The sequence below is a fragment of the Silene latifolia genome, chromosome 6 (assembly GCF_048544455.1).
Source record: "Silene latifolia isolate original U9 population chromosome 6, ASM4854445v1, whole genome shotgun sequence".
NCBI classification, from domain to species: domain Eukaryota; kingdom Viridiplantae; phylum Streptophyta; class Magnoliopsida; order Caryophyllales; family Caryophyllaceae; genus Silene; species Silene latifolia.
In genome coordinates, this window is record NC_133531.1 from 16,683,325 (window position 1) to 16,701,156 (window position 17,832).

The 17,832-nt window shown below is 37.9% G+C and overlaps 2 protein-coding genes across 2 annotated transcripts; both read right to left on the reverse strand.

Annotated features, from left to right (window-relative positions):
* Positions 1-891: 891 nt before the first annotated feature.
* LOC141587615 (F-box/kelch-repeat protein At3g23880-like) lies at positions 892-2,157 on the reverse strand. Its single transcript, XM_074409091.1, has one exon. The coding sequence runs from the start codon at positions 2,155-2,157 to the stop codon at positions 892-894; it is 1,266 nt and encodes a 421-aa protein (XP_074265192.1).
* A 1,061-nt stretch (positions 2,158-3,218) lies between these two features.
* LOC141587616 (putative F-box protein At3g28280) lies at positions 3,219-4,442 on the reverse strand. Its single transcript, XM_074409092.1, has one exon. The coding sequence runs from the start codon at positions 4,440-4,442 to the stop codon at positions 3,219-3,221; it is 1,224 nt and encodes a 407-aa protein (XP_074265193.1).
* Positions 4,443-17,832: the final 13,390 nt, after the last annotated feature.

Sequence of the window (17,832 nt, forward strand, 5' to 3'; positions counted from 1 at the left end):
TGTTTAAATAACCGAATTCAACGAGAATGGGAGGGAAAGAAGATGGACCAAAGTGGTTATAAGGAAAATGGACGGACTCATCCCCTTCGCCAAGCTTAATCAAATCTCTCTTATGTAAATAAAGAATGAAAAATATATTTACACAAATTCTCATTTGTGAGGGCAAGTGGGGAGGGGCCATAAGAGTCGAGAGGTCTCTTTGAAGAGACACTCACAAGCAAGAAGGACTGATATGTTTACATTCCAGCAACCACCCAAAGGGGAATTAGGAAGTGCCGCAAGGTGGAGACAAACATCAGTCCACAACCTCGTTCCGTTCTCTTGTATCATCATCACCCATATGCTCGCATTTTCATAAAAAGCATTGAAAATCGCGAGTGACGCCCCAAGACAAAACACAAACCTCTAGAGCAAATGAGAGTTCCAAATAGGTGAATTTTTCCAAGTCGAAGTCAAGAGAAACGAGATGAGTCGATTTAAAGCTAACACTCTTGTTCTTATTTTTCTAACAAATATGAAGACCAGATAAAAATAATGGAAAGCAATTGAATTCAATGTATCTGATAAAAGGAACTCAAAGCTAATCACTCACTAATACAATAATACTCCTGGAATGACTATCCTAATTATCTAGTCTAGTAACTAAAAATTCACAAAACAGTTCAACATCTAATCAGAATTCAGAATATAAGCAATCATATGAGCAGCTAAATAATTAAAGACATTAATTAATACTAAACATAAAAAATACTCTAGGAATAAACAGTGTTTAGTTTAGCTAATCGAACAGCAAACAGAACAAACTGAGTAGCGACTCGCATATCCTACATTTACCAGCACACGGCCTTCCCAAAATCATCCGTAAATGATGGTAGTATTGTTTTCTCTTATTTATGGTAAAGACGTCATATTCTCAGCTCCGTATCCTTTCCATAACACCAAGCTCTCTTTATACACTCCCAAATTCACACATGTGATCATTGAGTCAAGTCCCCTTATTTCGCCAGTAGAAATATTATACGATATATCCCCAAAAATGAAAAATCTTCCATCATCACTCTCATGATAGAGTACAATTGAATTTTTCCCGTCGTTAAAGAATAAATCATAAACATCACAATCCGAAGAATACCATTTAGTCCACACCCCCTTTCCCCTCCCCTGCTCCATCACCCAAATTCTGAAACTTACACGAGAAATGCTGAGAAGCGCTAATGACTCCTCTAGAAGAAACAAAAACCTTATTGTCTCTGGTTCGTCCGAAGCAGCTGGGATTTCCATAAAAGTGAATTTTTCGGAATCAAAGTTAAAGGAAACAAGATGAGGTGATTGATAACCAGGTTTACCTCCAATCCAATGTGCAGCCCCTTCAAAGTAGAAAGCTTCTGGCGGTATAATAAATGAGCCCAACGTAATACTCTTAATGTCGCTAATGCTGATATCCAGGCCATCATTTCTAACAGTCCATTGTTGATCACTGAGTGTATAAACTGCAAGACTAATCTTTGTAGGCAATATAACCTCGGATGGTCCGTATGAAATCGCAATAACTTTATAGTCCTTACTACAAGGCGCGAATCCAAATAAATATGTACGACTGTGCAACGGACAAGGAGGCAATAACAATGATTTTCTAATAGAAGGGTTCCACAGACTCATTTGTTTTCGAAAATAACCTTCATCTATATTGCCCTCATTAACAAAGCACCACATTAAAAACAACTCATTACACCTCCCTACTATAAAGTAACAATCGCAACTGTCGAAAATATGAACAGTTTTTTTAAGAGTGTAACCCTTATTATCTTTCAAGAAGCATGCTACTCCAAGATGATGTTCCAAGTCTAACGGCTCAAGGGCAAAAATTTTACACGTATTCGAATTTATTTTGGGTCGTTTAAGCGCATAAACGAAGTCAGGGTGATCAATAATGGAGCACCAAGATTTACAGACGCACCTGAATCTTATTAGGGTTTTCACCGGTAAGTTTGAGAGAATATGTCTCCAAATTTCCGGAGGCAAGTACTTGAAGTTGAAACTATGAACCATGGTCGATGACGATGAAGATTCTTTGCTTCTTCCAGCTCTTTGCATTCGCCTTAGAAGTTCAGTGAACACATAAGAAATTGATGAGTAGAGCCGCACAAGGGTTTTCATTTGGACTTTGGAGAAACGAATTTAATGAATTATCAAGATATATCAATAACAATAACAATCAATCATCATCCATATAAATAAAAGCTTTTTTTTGGAGAGACTTGATAGTCTCCAACTGTTGCAAAACACTCTTATTTATAGATGATTATTTAATTTTCCTATTAGAATAAGGAAATAATTAATTACTTACAAATTTTCTCGTAGAATAAGGAAATAGTTAATTATTTACAATGTTCTATTAGAACTCGGAAAGTACATCTTGGCGCTTCATAACCTTTGTAAGATTTCTGGAGACTGAAATCAAATTGCTATAACAAATTGGAGAAATTGATCCTATTAATAAGTTAACAGCATCAGATATGAACTCAACAAACTAACCTCATTAAGCACTGTTCCATTTGAAAGGTCGATCGCTGCATCATTGACAAGCAACAAACAAATCACTCCCTATAAAAAAAAGCAAAATGACTCACTAAAATGATTGCCCTTCTTTTTATTGTGAAATATCTGACATTCGATGCAATTCTTCACGGACAACAACAGCAACATCACTGAAGAAGTCTTAGCTAACGGTAAAGACAGGGAACCAGAAAAATAGAATCAATCAATCGACAACAAAATGGACAATAAAACTAAAAGAAGAGCAACAATATGCAACAAATAGTAGTACATCTGGCAAATCTAACAGCACCAGAAAGAAGGAGCGATTCATTACATATCAGCGTTTCACTAAGACAGGATCTCGTACTCATGGCAAAGACTCTCTATCCTTTGCCGAATAATATCCTAATTTTATAATAGGATACAACAAGGAAAAACACTTTCCAAGCCAAAACAGAAATAATTATAACAAAGCAAAACACTGCTACACTCATGTTATAACATACAAATAACAAAAGTAGATTCATCTGTCACTAGTGTTCAGTGAATTTCCTTGTCAATCATAGTTGATAACAATAGACAGTAGAAGGAACAAGGGAGTGCTGGAAACAGCATTCAAAATCCATCATCATACTTTAAACCTAAAGAGTCCTAATTTTGAAGACGATAAGTATCACGCATCAGTCAAGCAAAATCAGGTCGGAACCAGTGAGGGTCTTCTCAGAATCATCCATAACACTTAGCTCACATTTACTTTGATTGATTCCATATCCATTGCATAATACCAAGCTCTCAAAATATGTCGTCATGTCTACATCATGGCTCATAGATTGTCCAAGCTCCCGTACTTGGCAAGTACGAATATTATAAGACTTCTTCCAGTAAATGAGATAGCCACCATGACCCTCACAATACAATAACCTTTGTGTTATTGTTGATCCCACACAGTCGAACAAACCAAAACCCTCACTACTCGAACCACCTGAAAACCATAGAGACCACTCTCTGCTTCCACTCTCCTGTTTCAACACCCATATTCTTAAACTAACAGGCGTGATGCAGAAAAACGCTAGCGAATCCCCAAGAAGAAACAAAGACCCTGAATTAGTATCTATATCATACAACGAAGCGGGCAATTCCAAAAAGGTGAAATTTTCCGAATCAAAATCAAGGGAAACAAGATGAGTCGGATAATCAAATTGACTACTAGTATCTCCATATAGAGCATTTCCAAGCCAGTGAGCTGCCCCCTCACAGAAATAATACGGCCCAAACAAATGCTTGAAGGACGAATAGTCGATATTGAGGCCATTATCCCTAACAGCCCATTGTGGATCACTAAGTGTGAAAACTACAACACGCATTTCTGGAACCTCATTAACTTGAGGTTGTTTAAATGCAATTGCGAAGATTTTATAATCCTCACTACGAGTCGCAAAACCAAGAGCAAAGGTAGGCGTGTAGCCATCACTGGGACGTAGGGGACAAGGAGGAAGTAGCAATGATTTTCTAATACTCGGATTACATAATCTCATTCCTTTAGACAAGAAATTTTGAGAACGATTTAATAAAAGCAAAGAATGACATATTCCATAAAGATCATACTTTTCAGTAGTCTTAAAAATTTGATCGATATTTCGAAGAGTGTCAGCCTCACGAAGTGTCAACAAGCATCCTTCATATCGTGTGAACCCCAATCTCTCGAGGGATAATAACTTACCCGAATTCAATTTATTATTGTTGTAAACTTTACGATGCAAGTTAACAAAATCAGGGTTATCGATAAGGGAGCACCAAAATTTGCATACGCACCTGAATCTTAATAGGGATTTCACCGGGAGTATTACAAAAATTAGAGACAATATTTCTGGGGGTATGTATACTTTTGAAGACATTTTTGCCATCTTTATGTTGCTGCACTTCATTTTTTTCTTCTCCAATTGATCGTTGATGGACTTAGTGACAAGGGAAAAGTGAAAACTGAAAAGGGTTTTTTGAGTGGTTAATATGTGATGAAAGAAGTCGTAGGGTTTATTATGCCATCTCTATGGTTTTGAGATGATTATATACAGTGTATATAACTGTAACTGTGGAGACATTTTTTCCTTGAGTTTTTCAACAAGTCTTTTCAAATTACTTCCTCATTTAACTTCACTCAACCATAATTCAAAATACACAAATATTAAGGTAACAATAAATAAGTAATTAGGGTGGAGTTTGATGTTAATTTATAGTGGAATAAGAGTGACAAAAGTTGTAAATACGAGGTTTTCATTAAGATAAATGGGTCATTTTACATAATTTTTTAGTAAAGTGTTAGAGTGTAGTTGAATGGATGAAAAATAAAAGAGTAAGTTATCAATTAGCTTAATCCATTTTTTTACACTTACTCCCACATCAATTTTTTTTAAAATTACACCCAAATTAATAGCTCAGGTTATAATTTGCACCCAAAATCGATTTCAGGCCACTTTTCCGTCAAAATTCAAAATTTTTGGGTTAGAAAATTGATTTTAGGACATTTTTGCCCTTCCTTCCTTCCTTCTTACTTGTCACTTTTCAATTTGTTTTTTCTCCTCATTCTCATTCATTGTAATGATGGCCAGAAGAATCAGTCACTGTATCAAATTGTTGGAAATACATTAACTTTCTCAAAACATCATCCATGGTTTCCTCCTTGACAATCTTCAAACTTGACTTAGCTTTCGAACTGCTAGCACCAATATTTCACCCTCATCTTCCCCAATTTAATTTTTCCCTCATCTTCCCCGAACCCCCAATTTAATTTCTCCCTCATCTTCCTCCTTTATGATCTTCGAACTTGACTGAGATCGCAATGTCAACTGGTGTAGCGATTACTATCGGTAGCACCAATATTGCTCCCTCATCTTCAAGGTAAGTCTCCTTATTGTTTAATGCCTAGAAATTATAAACGTTACAAATCAATTCGGCTAATGTCAAACAATTATAAAACCCAGAAATTAGGTTAACAATCAATTTGAAAACATTACAAATCAATTTGACAACATTAGCACTCAATTCGAAAATATAAACTACAAACAAATTCGAGTATTTTAGGAGAGCAATCAGTTCGAAATAGAGAAAGTATACACAAAAGAAGATTTAAGTGAGCAATGTATCAGCGAAATTGGACTCGAAGAAGTTAACGAGTACTTTGCGAAATTTGGGGAGATTGAGGAGACATTGGGATTGATAAGGGGACGGGGAAGTTTAAAGGGTTTTGTTTGTTTGTAGGTCGGTTGAGGTTGCTCTTGTGGTAGTAATGTGGTGGTCAGACGATGTTTGAAGTGGGCTCAGGTTGTAATGGTGAATTGGGCTTGTGGTGGCAAAAGATGGTGAAAGGTCGCGCTTGGTGCTGCTGGTGTTGATGGTTGTTCTGGACCGAATTAAACTCGGGTTTCATTCCGATCGGGTTTCATTCCGAGCTCGCTTGGTTAAGTGCAGATGGTGTGCGAGCCATGTCAGCTGCTAATTGGAGGTTTCACCATGGTGATGTAGAAGGAGCAATGAAATGATGGTGGTTATTGAGAAGATGAGAGGGAAGCATGAAGAAGAGAATAGATGCAGGGGCAAAATTGTCATTTTATTATTTTTTTCACCTGGAAATACCATTGAGTGCAAATTATAACCTGAATTATTAATTTGGTGTAATTTAAAAAAAAAATGACGTAGGAGTATAAAGAATTTATTAAAACGTATTGTGAGATTAATATTTTGTGTGTTTGTATTTCTCAAAGAATGGAGCTTATATACAACTTACACGAGATCTTTTGCTAGCAAGCCAGCTAATAGCTTTTCCTAATTTACAGCCTAAATATATGCTAACAATTAGAATATGCTAATGTTATGTTAATATACCAAACTTGCAATATTTACTTGCAATATTCTCGATATACTTGAATATTGCCCAATACTCCCGCTCAAGTTGGAGCATGGGAGTCGAAAATGCCCAACATGTCGAGCAAAACTTTGAACTGTGGACGACCCAAGGCTTTGGTGAGAATATCCGCCAATTGAGATTGAGTGTGAATATAGCACGGCAAAACAACACCATTCCGAATATGGGTACGAATAAAGTGGCAATCAATCTCTATATGCTTGGTCCGTTCATGAAACACGGGATTATTGGCAATGTGCATGGCACTCTCATTATCACAATGAAGCCGAACCGGCTCGTGAAATTCGATCCCAATGCCGGCAAGTAAACCCTTCAACCACAATATTTCACATGTGGCAGCTGTCATGGCATAATATTCCGCTTCTGTAGAAGACAAGGAAACTGTGGCTTGCTTCTTTGTTTTCCAAGATATAGGAGACCCACCCAAACAAACGAAATATGCAGTAATAGAACGTCGAGTAATAGGACAACTAGCATAAGCCGCATCACAAAAGGCTTCAAGCTTTAGCACCGAGTCCGAACGAAAAACAATACCCTGACCCGATTGACCTTTCAGATAACGAACAACCCGCAATGCCGCTTCCCACTGAATAGAAGTCGGGTTTTGCATAAATTGAGACAGAATATGAACCGAGTAGGAGATGTCAGGTCGAGTAAGGGTTAAGTAAATGAGTTTACCAACCAGCCGTCTATACTTCGCACCATCATCAAGGGGAGCATCCTTAGCTAAAGCCAATTGAGGTTTTTCGTCCATGGGAACAATAACAGGTTTACAGCCAATAAGACCCGTTTCAGATAACAAGTCGAGGGTATATTTGCGTTGACAAACAAATAGACCCTTTGAACTATGGGCAACCTCAAGCCCCAAGAAATACTTCAATTTCCCCAAATCTTTCATATAAAAGCATTTGTTTAAGTATGATATAAATGTAGAAATAGCACGGGTATTATTTCCAGCAATGACTAAATCATCGACATAAACAAGAATGTGCATTTCAACTCCATTTTTGTGGAAAGTAAACAGAGAATTATCGGAAGCGCTCATAATAAAAGCATAAGAGGATAAAGCTGTAGCAAGTTTAGCATACCAACACCTCGGAGCTTGACGGAGGCCTTATAAAGACTTGCAAAGACGACAAACTTTACCCTCGAACCCTTTATTAAAACCAGGCGGTATGCGCATATATACTTCTTCTGACAGGTCGTCATGAAGAAAGGCATTATGCACATCCATTTGATGGATTTCCCACTTTTTAATGACAGCAACGGCTAAGAAAGTGCGCACGGTGACCATTTTGACAGTCGGAGCAAAAGTCTCTGTAAAATCAACACCGGCTTCTTGATGATTACCAAGTACCACGAGCCGAGCTTTAAAACGTTCCACAGTACCGTCAGACTTGTGTTTAATTTTAAACACCCACATACAACCGATGGCTATTTTCCCGGAAGCTAAATCACACACGTTCCAGGTATTGTTCTTCTTGAGTGCATTGATCTCCTCGGTCATAGCTTGGCGCCATCGAGTATCACCCATGGCTTCCTTAAAGGATTTAGGCTCGATATCTCGAGTTAACGCTGCAAGAAAATGACGGTGTGGACGCGAAAAATTATCGTAATTCACAAAATAAGTTAAAGGATAAATACTACCTGTGACGGAATTGGCGGTGGTGGGTGAATCTTCCAAGGACGTGTTAATGCAATCCCAACTGACATAATCTTTATGATTTCTATTCGGAATTTTTTCCCGCTGTCCACGCCCAAGAACTTCTGCACTCGGATTTACCCCAACTGTATCCGTATCAAGAGAATTACCAGTACTTAGCTCTGCATTTGCTGAATCAGAAAAGACCATCAGACCCGTCGCTACTATCAGTGGAGCCAGAACCAGTACCAGAACCAGTATTCGAACCAGCAGGACTGTCAACCCCCTCCTCGACAGGAGCAGCAGCGCCTATACCCCTACTGGTGGCGTCAGAACGACCCTCCACACTAGTAACAATGTCATCATCAGGAACAGAGTGTTCCAAATCAGCAGCGACCGTGTCAGCATTGGAAATTGAACCCGACACTATTGCTTGCGAAAAAGGAAAAATAGTTTCAACGAAACTGACATCTATCGACTGAAAGTATGTACCCGTCTCAAGATCAAATAGATGCCAACCCTTCTTGCCAAATGGATAACCAAGAAAAACGCACTTTCGACTCCGACTATCAAATTTATCGATGGGAAGTAAGTTTTTAGCATAGGCTAAACATCCGAAAACACGTAGTAAATTCAAATTAGCCGGTTTACAAAATAAAAGCTCAAATGGTGTTTTTCCCTGTAAAATGCGAGTTGGTGTCCTATTTATCAAGTGTGCGGCCGTTAAGACACATTCACCCCAAAAATCAGTGGGCAAAGAACTTTGAAAACGTAAAGCACGTGCTACATTTAGAATGTGACGGTGCTTGCGTTCAACCCGAGCATTTTGTTGAGGTGTTTTGACCATAGAAGTTTCGAAAATCATACCATTTTCACGAAAGTAAGGAATTAGTGGTTTAAAATCCGTCCCATTATCACTCCTTACCCTCTTAACAGTGGCATTAAATTGTCGAAAAATTAAAGCAAAAAATTCTTTCATGAGTCGAGTCACTTCATTTTTGGTTTTCATTAAAAAAACCCATACGGTGCGTGAATAATCATCAACAAGAGAAAGAAAATAACGCGACCCACAAGCTTGATTCGGATCATACGGACCCCAAACATCAAAATGTAAAAGCTCAAACAAATTCGTTGCTTTATTGGTACTTAACGGAAAAACGGACCGAATTTGTTTAGCCCGAAAACAAATTTCACAATGCTTATTATTGTCCAAATAATTCTTAAAATTCCTAAGAGAATAAATACACCCCATTGCCGTTAAAGAAGGATGACCTAACCGCTTATGGCAAAGATCGACATTTCCCACGTCTTCGATTGCATTAACACGACTTGGTAAATCCATGGGCAAATGATAGAGGCCATTTGCGAGTGCACCCTCACCAATCCTCGTCTTCAAGATAGGGTCCTGAATAACACAAGTGGAATTAGTAAATTGGATACACAATTTATGAGAAATAAGCAATTGAGAAACGGACAGCAAGTTACAAGTGAAATTTGGAACGTAAAGCACGTTGCGCAATACGAGTGTATCATTGACTCTCGCATTCCCACGGTGTGTAGCTTTTAATTGAGCACCATTTGGAAGACCCACTGCAAGCGGTGATATAGAAACGCAATCATCTAATAGAGACATACTTCCACAAACATGGGTGGAAGCACCGGTATCAACGATCCAAGAGACAGCGTGCTTACCGTTAAGATGAATGTGGTTTGTATCAATGGTAGGCTCACCAAACACCATGTTGGTCTGGGCAGAAGTCGACCCACCCGCTGCTCCACCCGTGGCAGTGCTTGAACGTGGTTCACGCCCTTTAGGATACCCATATTTCTCCCAACAGTTTGGCTCACTATGACCCGATTTCTCGCAGTGGGAACACTTGAGACGGGGCCTGCCCTGTTTTGCACCTGACCCCTGACCATTACTCTGAACAGCGAAGGCCATGGCAGCGGAGGAATCCTGAGTGACAGTCCGTACTTCTTCCTCCTGCACTATTCGAGAATACACCGAATCCAAGGATGGCAAAGTAGGAAGGCCTAGAATATTAGACCGTGCCGTAGCATACACCGGAAGAAGTCCCATGAGAAACTGACGAGTCTGCCGTGTTTCGCGACGGGTGCGCAACTTGACAGAGAGATTGCACTTGCAACCCGAACAATCACACGTGGGAAGAGCATCGTAGTCATTAATGTCATCCCAAAGTTTCTTTAAACGACCGTAAAAATCCATCACGGTCTCTTCACTCTTTTGTTTGCAATCAGAAATTTCCGATTCCAAATGATAAATCTTAATACCATTGCCACGAGAAAAGCGAGTACGAATGTCATCCCATAATTCAACAGCCGTGTCTCGATATGAAATCGAAGGCCGAAGGGTGGGATCAATCGTATTGAAAATCCAAGCTATTACCGTGCAATTGGCTGTAATCCAATCATCCAGATCCTCCGAGTCAGACGCCGGTCTTGTAAGAGAACCATCAACAAAACCAAGCTTCCTTTTCGCCCCCAAACCATTACGGAAGCCCTTTGACCATTCCGCGTAATAAGAGCCTTTGAGCATTACGTGAGTAATTTTGGCCGAGACTCCATCGGAATTGGAAATAGCGTAAATAGGTTTGGTGATATGCGGCGTGGGAGGAGTGATGAGCGCGTTGCCTGACATGATTTAGGGTTCGGGAATTCGAAACCTTAACCTGATACCATAAAGAATTTATTAAAACGTATTGTGAGATTAATATTTTGTGTGTTTGTATTTCTCAAAGAATGGAGCTTATATACAACTTACACGAGATCTTTTGCTAGCAAGCCAGCTAATAGCTTTTCCTAATTTACAGCCTAAATATATGCTAACAATTAGAATATGCTAATGTTGTGCTAATATACCAAACTTGCAATATTTACTTGCAATATTCTCGATATACTTGAATATTGCCCAATAGAGTAAGTGTAAAAAAGGGGATTAAACGTGAGTGTAATTGATAATTTACTCAAAATAAAATATGGTAGAGTGAAGTTGAATGGAGGAAGTACGTATTTTCGATCAGTCTTTTGAATTTATTGTATATCTTCTCTTTTTTATCGGGCCTAGAAATAAGAAAACCAATAAGTATTCAATAAAGTAAGATAAATTAAATTAAATTTGCAAGTTGTCAAGATTATAAGAGAGAAAATAATAAAAAATGAATAATGAATAAAAAAATAAAAAAATTGGGATATGCTCAACATTTTCAAATTCTAAGGTATACTCCTTTTTCCTTAAAAAAAATCTTTGAACGTCAATTAACTCTCAATATTTATTGTCTTTAGGAGATTTTCGGCTTGAAATAACTTTATCGTTGTCTGAACTCGTTGTCGAGATTCGAGAATTATAGTTAGTCAAAGTTTATTCGTTAAAGAAATTTTGACCAACCATAGCTCTTGAATACGAATTCATAAAGCGGTGAATGTTGTTTTGAAACTCATGGCCTTCATGAGATTAGTGGTTTGAAAAAAAAATTCGTTTTCTGAATTTGTAGCCGAAATATATTGTCGGGCAATTTTGTTTTCTGAAAAACGAGGGGTACACCTTAAAAAATGAAAAAGTTAAAGATACAAATGAGAATATTCCTGTTCCATCACTCATATGCGGGACTTCCACAGGAAAAAAACCCACTGAAAACCAAACACAAAATCTCACTTTAGACCGGAATCCTTTAAAGTTATATATGGGTCAAATATGTCACCACTTTCATAATAATAAGACAAACAACAAGTGGGATGGTGGGGGTTGTCTTATTAAGTGGTGAGTCTGATGACATATTTAACTCGCCTACATCTTTAGACGGATATCTCCGGACGATAAACAAATGTAGATACCTGTCTTTCCTCTAGAGCAAATGGAATTTCCACTGGAGGTAAAGATTTCCAAATCAAAGTCAAGGTAAACTAGATGAGTCGATTCATAGCTATCACGTCCAGTATGCTGCCCCTTGAAAGATTAAAGCTTTTTTTTTTTTTTTTTTGTGGCGAAAGATTAAAGCTTTAGATACCCTTTTTCGATAGCCGGATAGTGATAGGGCGCCACCGGGTGACGCCCAAATTGGGTGCCACCCTCTCACACCCATTCTTTATTGAAGGGGTCCCCACTCACCCCATGTGAGAGGGTGGCGCCCAAATTGGGTGTCACCTGATGGCGCCCTTTCGTTTTCCTTTCCGATAATAGCCTCTCGGAAACATACTAAAGGTTTAGGTAACCATTATTTCTCAGTCTCCATTGTTCATCATTAAGTGTATAAGCAGTAACAACGCACATATTTCTCTAATAGGCTCCTAACTCCTAAGCTCATCTGTGTCGAATGATCGCAATGGTTTTGTAATCCTTACTGCATTTCGCTAAATAACTACGATCAACTAACATAAGCTGTATTAAAAACTCAAGACAATACTATCAACAGCTACTAGTTGGATGACATTGAAAGCAAAGTCTAAAAAACCAAGTATGCCTTATTTCACAAGTTTATCCGGTTCCAATGATACGTCCAAATTGTACCCAAAACGAACATAAGTAGACTGATCTTTTACTGTTATTCTGTAAATATTAGAGTAAATTAATAAATACTCACTTTTATATACCACTTTTCTAAAATAACTCCCTTATGAAAACTTTTTAATAATTTACTCCCATAAAATGTTCTCAGGTCAAATATTGCACCCATTTGCAATTTAAGACAAAAAATATTTTTTTAGGACCGTTTTGCCCCTGTCTTCTTCCCCTATTTGTAAAAGGTGTTCTGGACTTTTAATTTTGAAGAAGCATAAAAAGCCAAACACTGTTACATCAATGTTAACATCCAAATAACAAAAGTAGATTGTTCTTTCACTAATGTTCCGTGAAATTCCCTGCCAATCAAAATCCATCACCATACTTTAAACTTATTATTATCCTAATTTTCAAGCACCATTTCCCACGCCCCTCTTCTTGCCTCAACAACGCATACGCACAAATGACACAATACACCGACCGTGGTCCATTTCCACCGTCTGAAGTCGATTTGCGCCGGCCTCTGGTACGCCGGATGAAGCTTGATTGGATGGGGATAGCTCGTGGTGAGCACGAATCTGGGCTGCTTTGTGCTCGAGTTTGACACTGGTACGGTACTTAAGTGACGGGGGTGTTGAATTGAAGGTGAAGGAGCTGCTCATGTCGGAGTCGGGTGGCTGCCTAGCTGGTGGATGTGAACGGAGGAGTAGGTGGTGGTTGCATCGCATTGAAGCGGTATGGCAATCGAGGTTCGATTTCGGCAGTGGAATGATGGCTTCGTGGGTTGAATGGTGGATTAAGTGGTTAATTGTGGGTTAATAATGGAGATTAATAGAGTTTGGGATTAAGTGGAAATTTAGTCAATTGAAATTGAAAATGACGAAGAGCTTGGAGTCGCCCACCGCCGGCGATGGGTGTTGGTGTGGTAGTGGTAGTGGTAGCCGCATATTGGTGGTGGATGGTTATGGAGGATTGGAGGAAGTAAGGGAGTTAAGGAATGTGAATGATAAATGAAGAAGATGAACATAGAAGGGTATTTTCGTCATAAAATTAGGTTTTAAATCAGAAAATTCAAAAATTGACGGAATATGTCACCGAATCGTCCAAACGGGTGTAATTTTTTACCTGAGAACATTTTATGGGAGTAAATTATTAAAAAGTTTTCATAAGGGAGTTATTTTAGAAAAGTGGTATATAAAAGGGAGTAATTATTAAATTACTCTAAATATTATTGTCATTCGTAGTTCCTAACAATTTACACAAGGGAATGCTGGAAACTGCAATCAAACTAGATCTCGATTGAAATGTAAATCTAAGAATCCATCACCATACTTTAAATTAGTCTCCTAAATTTCTAGATAAGACGGAAGACAAATTGTTCTCATAAATTTTAGTTGATAAATGATTTAAACTCCAAAATCGACTGTCATAAAAAGAGCCGCACACCAAAAAAGGATTTGCTTACGCAGATAATAGAATGTTTTAGCTTAGTTGATAAAGAAATCTGGGTTCAAAACCCGTGACTCCCTTCCTCATGTTAATAAAACAGCATGAGGAAGGAGTGGCATTTGTTACTCAAGGTAAAGATGTCAAATCCTCGGCTCCGTATCCTTTGCACAACACCAAGCTCTCGAAATACGTTTCCAAATTCAAATGACTGCTCATTTGTCTACCAAGACTCCGAACTTGGCAACTATCAATATTATACGAGTACTTTCCAGAGAGAAGACACCTGCCAGCATCACTCTCGCTATAGAACACTGGTGGTTCGTTTGGGCAATTATCCCAACTTAAAGGCCCGGAAAACCACGGAGTCCACACCTCCTGTTCCATCACGCATATTCGTGCAGTTTCATTAACAGCACTGAAAACCGCAAGTGATTTCCCAAGACGAAACAAAAACTTCAATGCCCGTCTTTCCTTCTGAAGTAAATGGGAGTTCCAAGTGGTGAATTTTTCCAAATCAAAGTCAAGAGAAACGAGATGAGTTGATTCATAGCTATCAGGGTTATTTGGGTCCTTTTCGATCGAGTATGCTGCCCCTTGAATGTTTAAAGCTTTTAATGCATTTCTTTGATGATAATTATGTGGAAACATATGACCGAAGTACCAACAACTGATATTAAGGTCATGATTATTTCTCATTCAAAGACAGTAGAATATTTGTTAGCTAAGTCGATAAAGTGACTGAAACAAGCATGGTGCTCGCAGCGTTGAAATTTACCCTACCCGAATTATTCATCAGCTACAAGATGGAGGACATTCAAGGCAAAACACAAAATGACAATAATTGAAATGTTGGAAACGTACTACAATGAACAGAACAGAATGCTGGAAACGACAATCAAACTAGTTCGCGATTGAAATGTTAATCTAAACATCCATCACCAGCGATACTTTAAATTAGTGTCCTAATTTTCTAGCCAAATCGAAACAGACAAAACCGACTGTCATAAAAAGAGCTGCACCCCAAAAAAAGGATTTGCATACGCAGATAATAGAATGTTTGTTAGCTTAGTTGATAAAGAAATGAGGGGTGGTGTTCAAAACACGTGACTCCCTTCACAGTACATAAGAGAAACCAAACAGTAATCAAATAACATATGAGAAAAGGAGTAGCATTTGTTATTCATGGGAAAGATGTCAAATCCTCAGCCCCGTATCCTTTGCACAACACCAAGCTCTCTAAATACGTGTCCAAATCAGAGTAACTGCTCATTTGTCTAACAAGCTTCCGAAAGTGTTCATAATAAAACACTGGTGTCTCCGTGGGTTCGTCGAAGAATTCACAATAATCCCAACTTAAAGGTCCAGAAAACCATCGACTCCACGCCCCCGTTTTGTTCTCTTGCTCCATCACCCATAAGGGCGCAGTTACATCAAGAGGATTAAAAACCGCAAGTGACTCCCCAAGACGAAGCATAAATCCCGAATTTTTCTCCAAAGCAAATGGGAGTTCCAAATAGGTGAATTTTTCCAAATCAAAGTCAAGAGAAATGAGATGAGTTGATTCATAGTAGCTATCAATATCAGGGTTATTTGGGTCATTTCCAATCCAAAGATCTTTGCCCCTTGAAAGATCAATGCATTTGATGCCGTTGTTTGATAAGAATTATACGGAAACATACGAGTGAAGTACCAACAACTTATATTCAGGTCATGATTATTTCTCAGCCTCCATTTTTTATCATTAAGTGTATAAACTGCAACACACATATTTCTAACTGGCTTCTTCGTGTTTAATTCATCTTTTTCGAATGATATCGCAATGATTTTGTAATCCTTATTATCATTCGCGTATCCAAATAGATACACAACATGGTGGGACCAATTATAAGAAAGCGGGCAAGAGGGAATCGCCAATGATTTTCTAATACTAGGGTTCCATAGTCTCAATTGGTACGAGGAATAATACATTAAAAGCAGCCCATTACACTTTCCGAAAAGAGAATAATTTTTACTACTTTTGAAATTTTGAGCAGATTTTTCAAGTCTGTTACTCTGACGAACTGTCATTAAGCATCCTTCGTCACCACCGAGTCCCAACCTCTCAAAAGCTAATATTTTTTTGCTGTCAATATTACTTTTGCAGAGTTTATAATGCATGGAAACGAAATCAGGGTGATCAATGATGGAGCACCAATATTTACAAACACACCTGAATCTAACCAGTGTTTTCACCGGCAACGGTGCGAATATTAGAGTTAATAATTCAGGTGGGATGTACTTTGATTTCAGCAATGTTATCGTCTTCTTGGTTTTCTCCATAAGATAGTGATGATGATTGATGAGCCGGGTGAAACAATAGTTTTCTAATGAACAACTAGGTTAAATTTACAAAGGCGGATTTATGGCCACGCCTTTGTAAATTTTGGAAAATACATAGCCCGCTTTGTTAGTGGACCGGATCAGGCGGGTTATTTGTTTACTAATTTTCATTTTAGGGTGACTCATTAATTTGTTTACTTTTATTAGTATAGTTCCCGTACAAATGTATGATTTTTTAGATGAAAGTGTTAGAGATTATAACAATTAAATTGTTATTTATTTAACTTCATTAAAAATTTAATAATAAAATAACTATTGATAATATTTGCGGTACATCTATATATGATTGTTGTTTTGGAATCTCTTCTATATGAGAGCATTTAACGTCATATTAGGCATTATCACGCCAGCTGGTAAGGTTATTTGGAGTCTTAACCAAATCCAGAGCTCCGAAACATGTGCAGCAAATTAGGCGGCATTGAGACAGAGGTCTGTTGTTATGCAAAACAATTGTTGCAGGTCTGTTATTTTTAGCATATGGTTAAGTTTAATCTAGAGTATGCACACATTACGAGTTTACACCTATGAGTCGAACCGAGAATATGAAACCCAAGTGTTGTTTGTTAACTTTCCTGTTATTTTATTTGCCAGTGTTACTTGTAATTGTTAGTAGCATGTTTTTTTAACTGCGATTGTGTATGAAGTATGAACTACTCCCGTCATCTTAAACATTTGTGTATATTTGGTTAAAGTATCCTCCCAAGGAATAAACAAGTCAAACAAATTATTGACAAGTAGGTACTTGAAGGGTGGAATGCGATGCAATCGAAGACATTATTGCAGCTACGGTGCAGTATGGTACAATAAATATTAGATGTTTGGGCAAATGTCCTACTTTAAAACACAATTTTATATTTGCTAAACATTTATTTATTACTATCAATAAATAATTGTTTTTATATATAAAAGAATCGTTTAATAATGTGAGACGGTCTTACATAATAACTATCGACAAGAAATCTTAATCATCGCCGCACAACTCACCAAAAACTCTCTTTATTTTCGCTCCAAGTCTCCAATTGAGTCTCGTATGGTACAGGGACACGGCCCGCATTTATTCATCTTAATTACATCTCTACAAGAGAGACTTAATTGATAAAACTTATATCCTATAAAACGATTTTATAAGTTATAGAAAGATTATTTATCAATTGAAAGGAAAAAAACTCGCAAGTCCTAAAATTAATGGAATAACAAAACCGCTTAACTGAACAAAAAGTGAGAATTTCCCTTGGTTCGGAGTGGAACAAGCCTCTAGACAGTGACATCTTCGACATTCAGACACATCTCTAGCATGGAGTAATTCATTTGCAATGGTTTTCCTTGGCAAGTCTCCTTGTTTCGTCCTATAAATTTTGTTTTCATCGCTTAAAACATGTTGGGAGAATA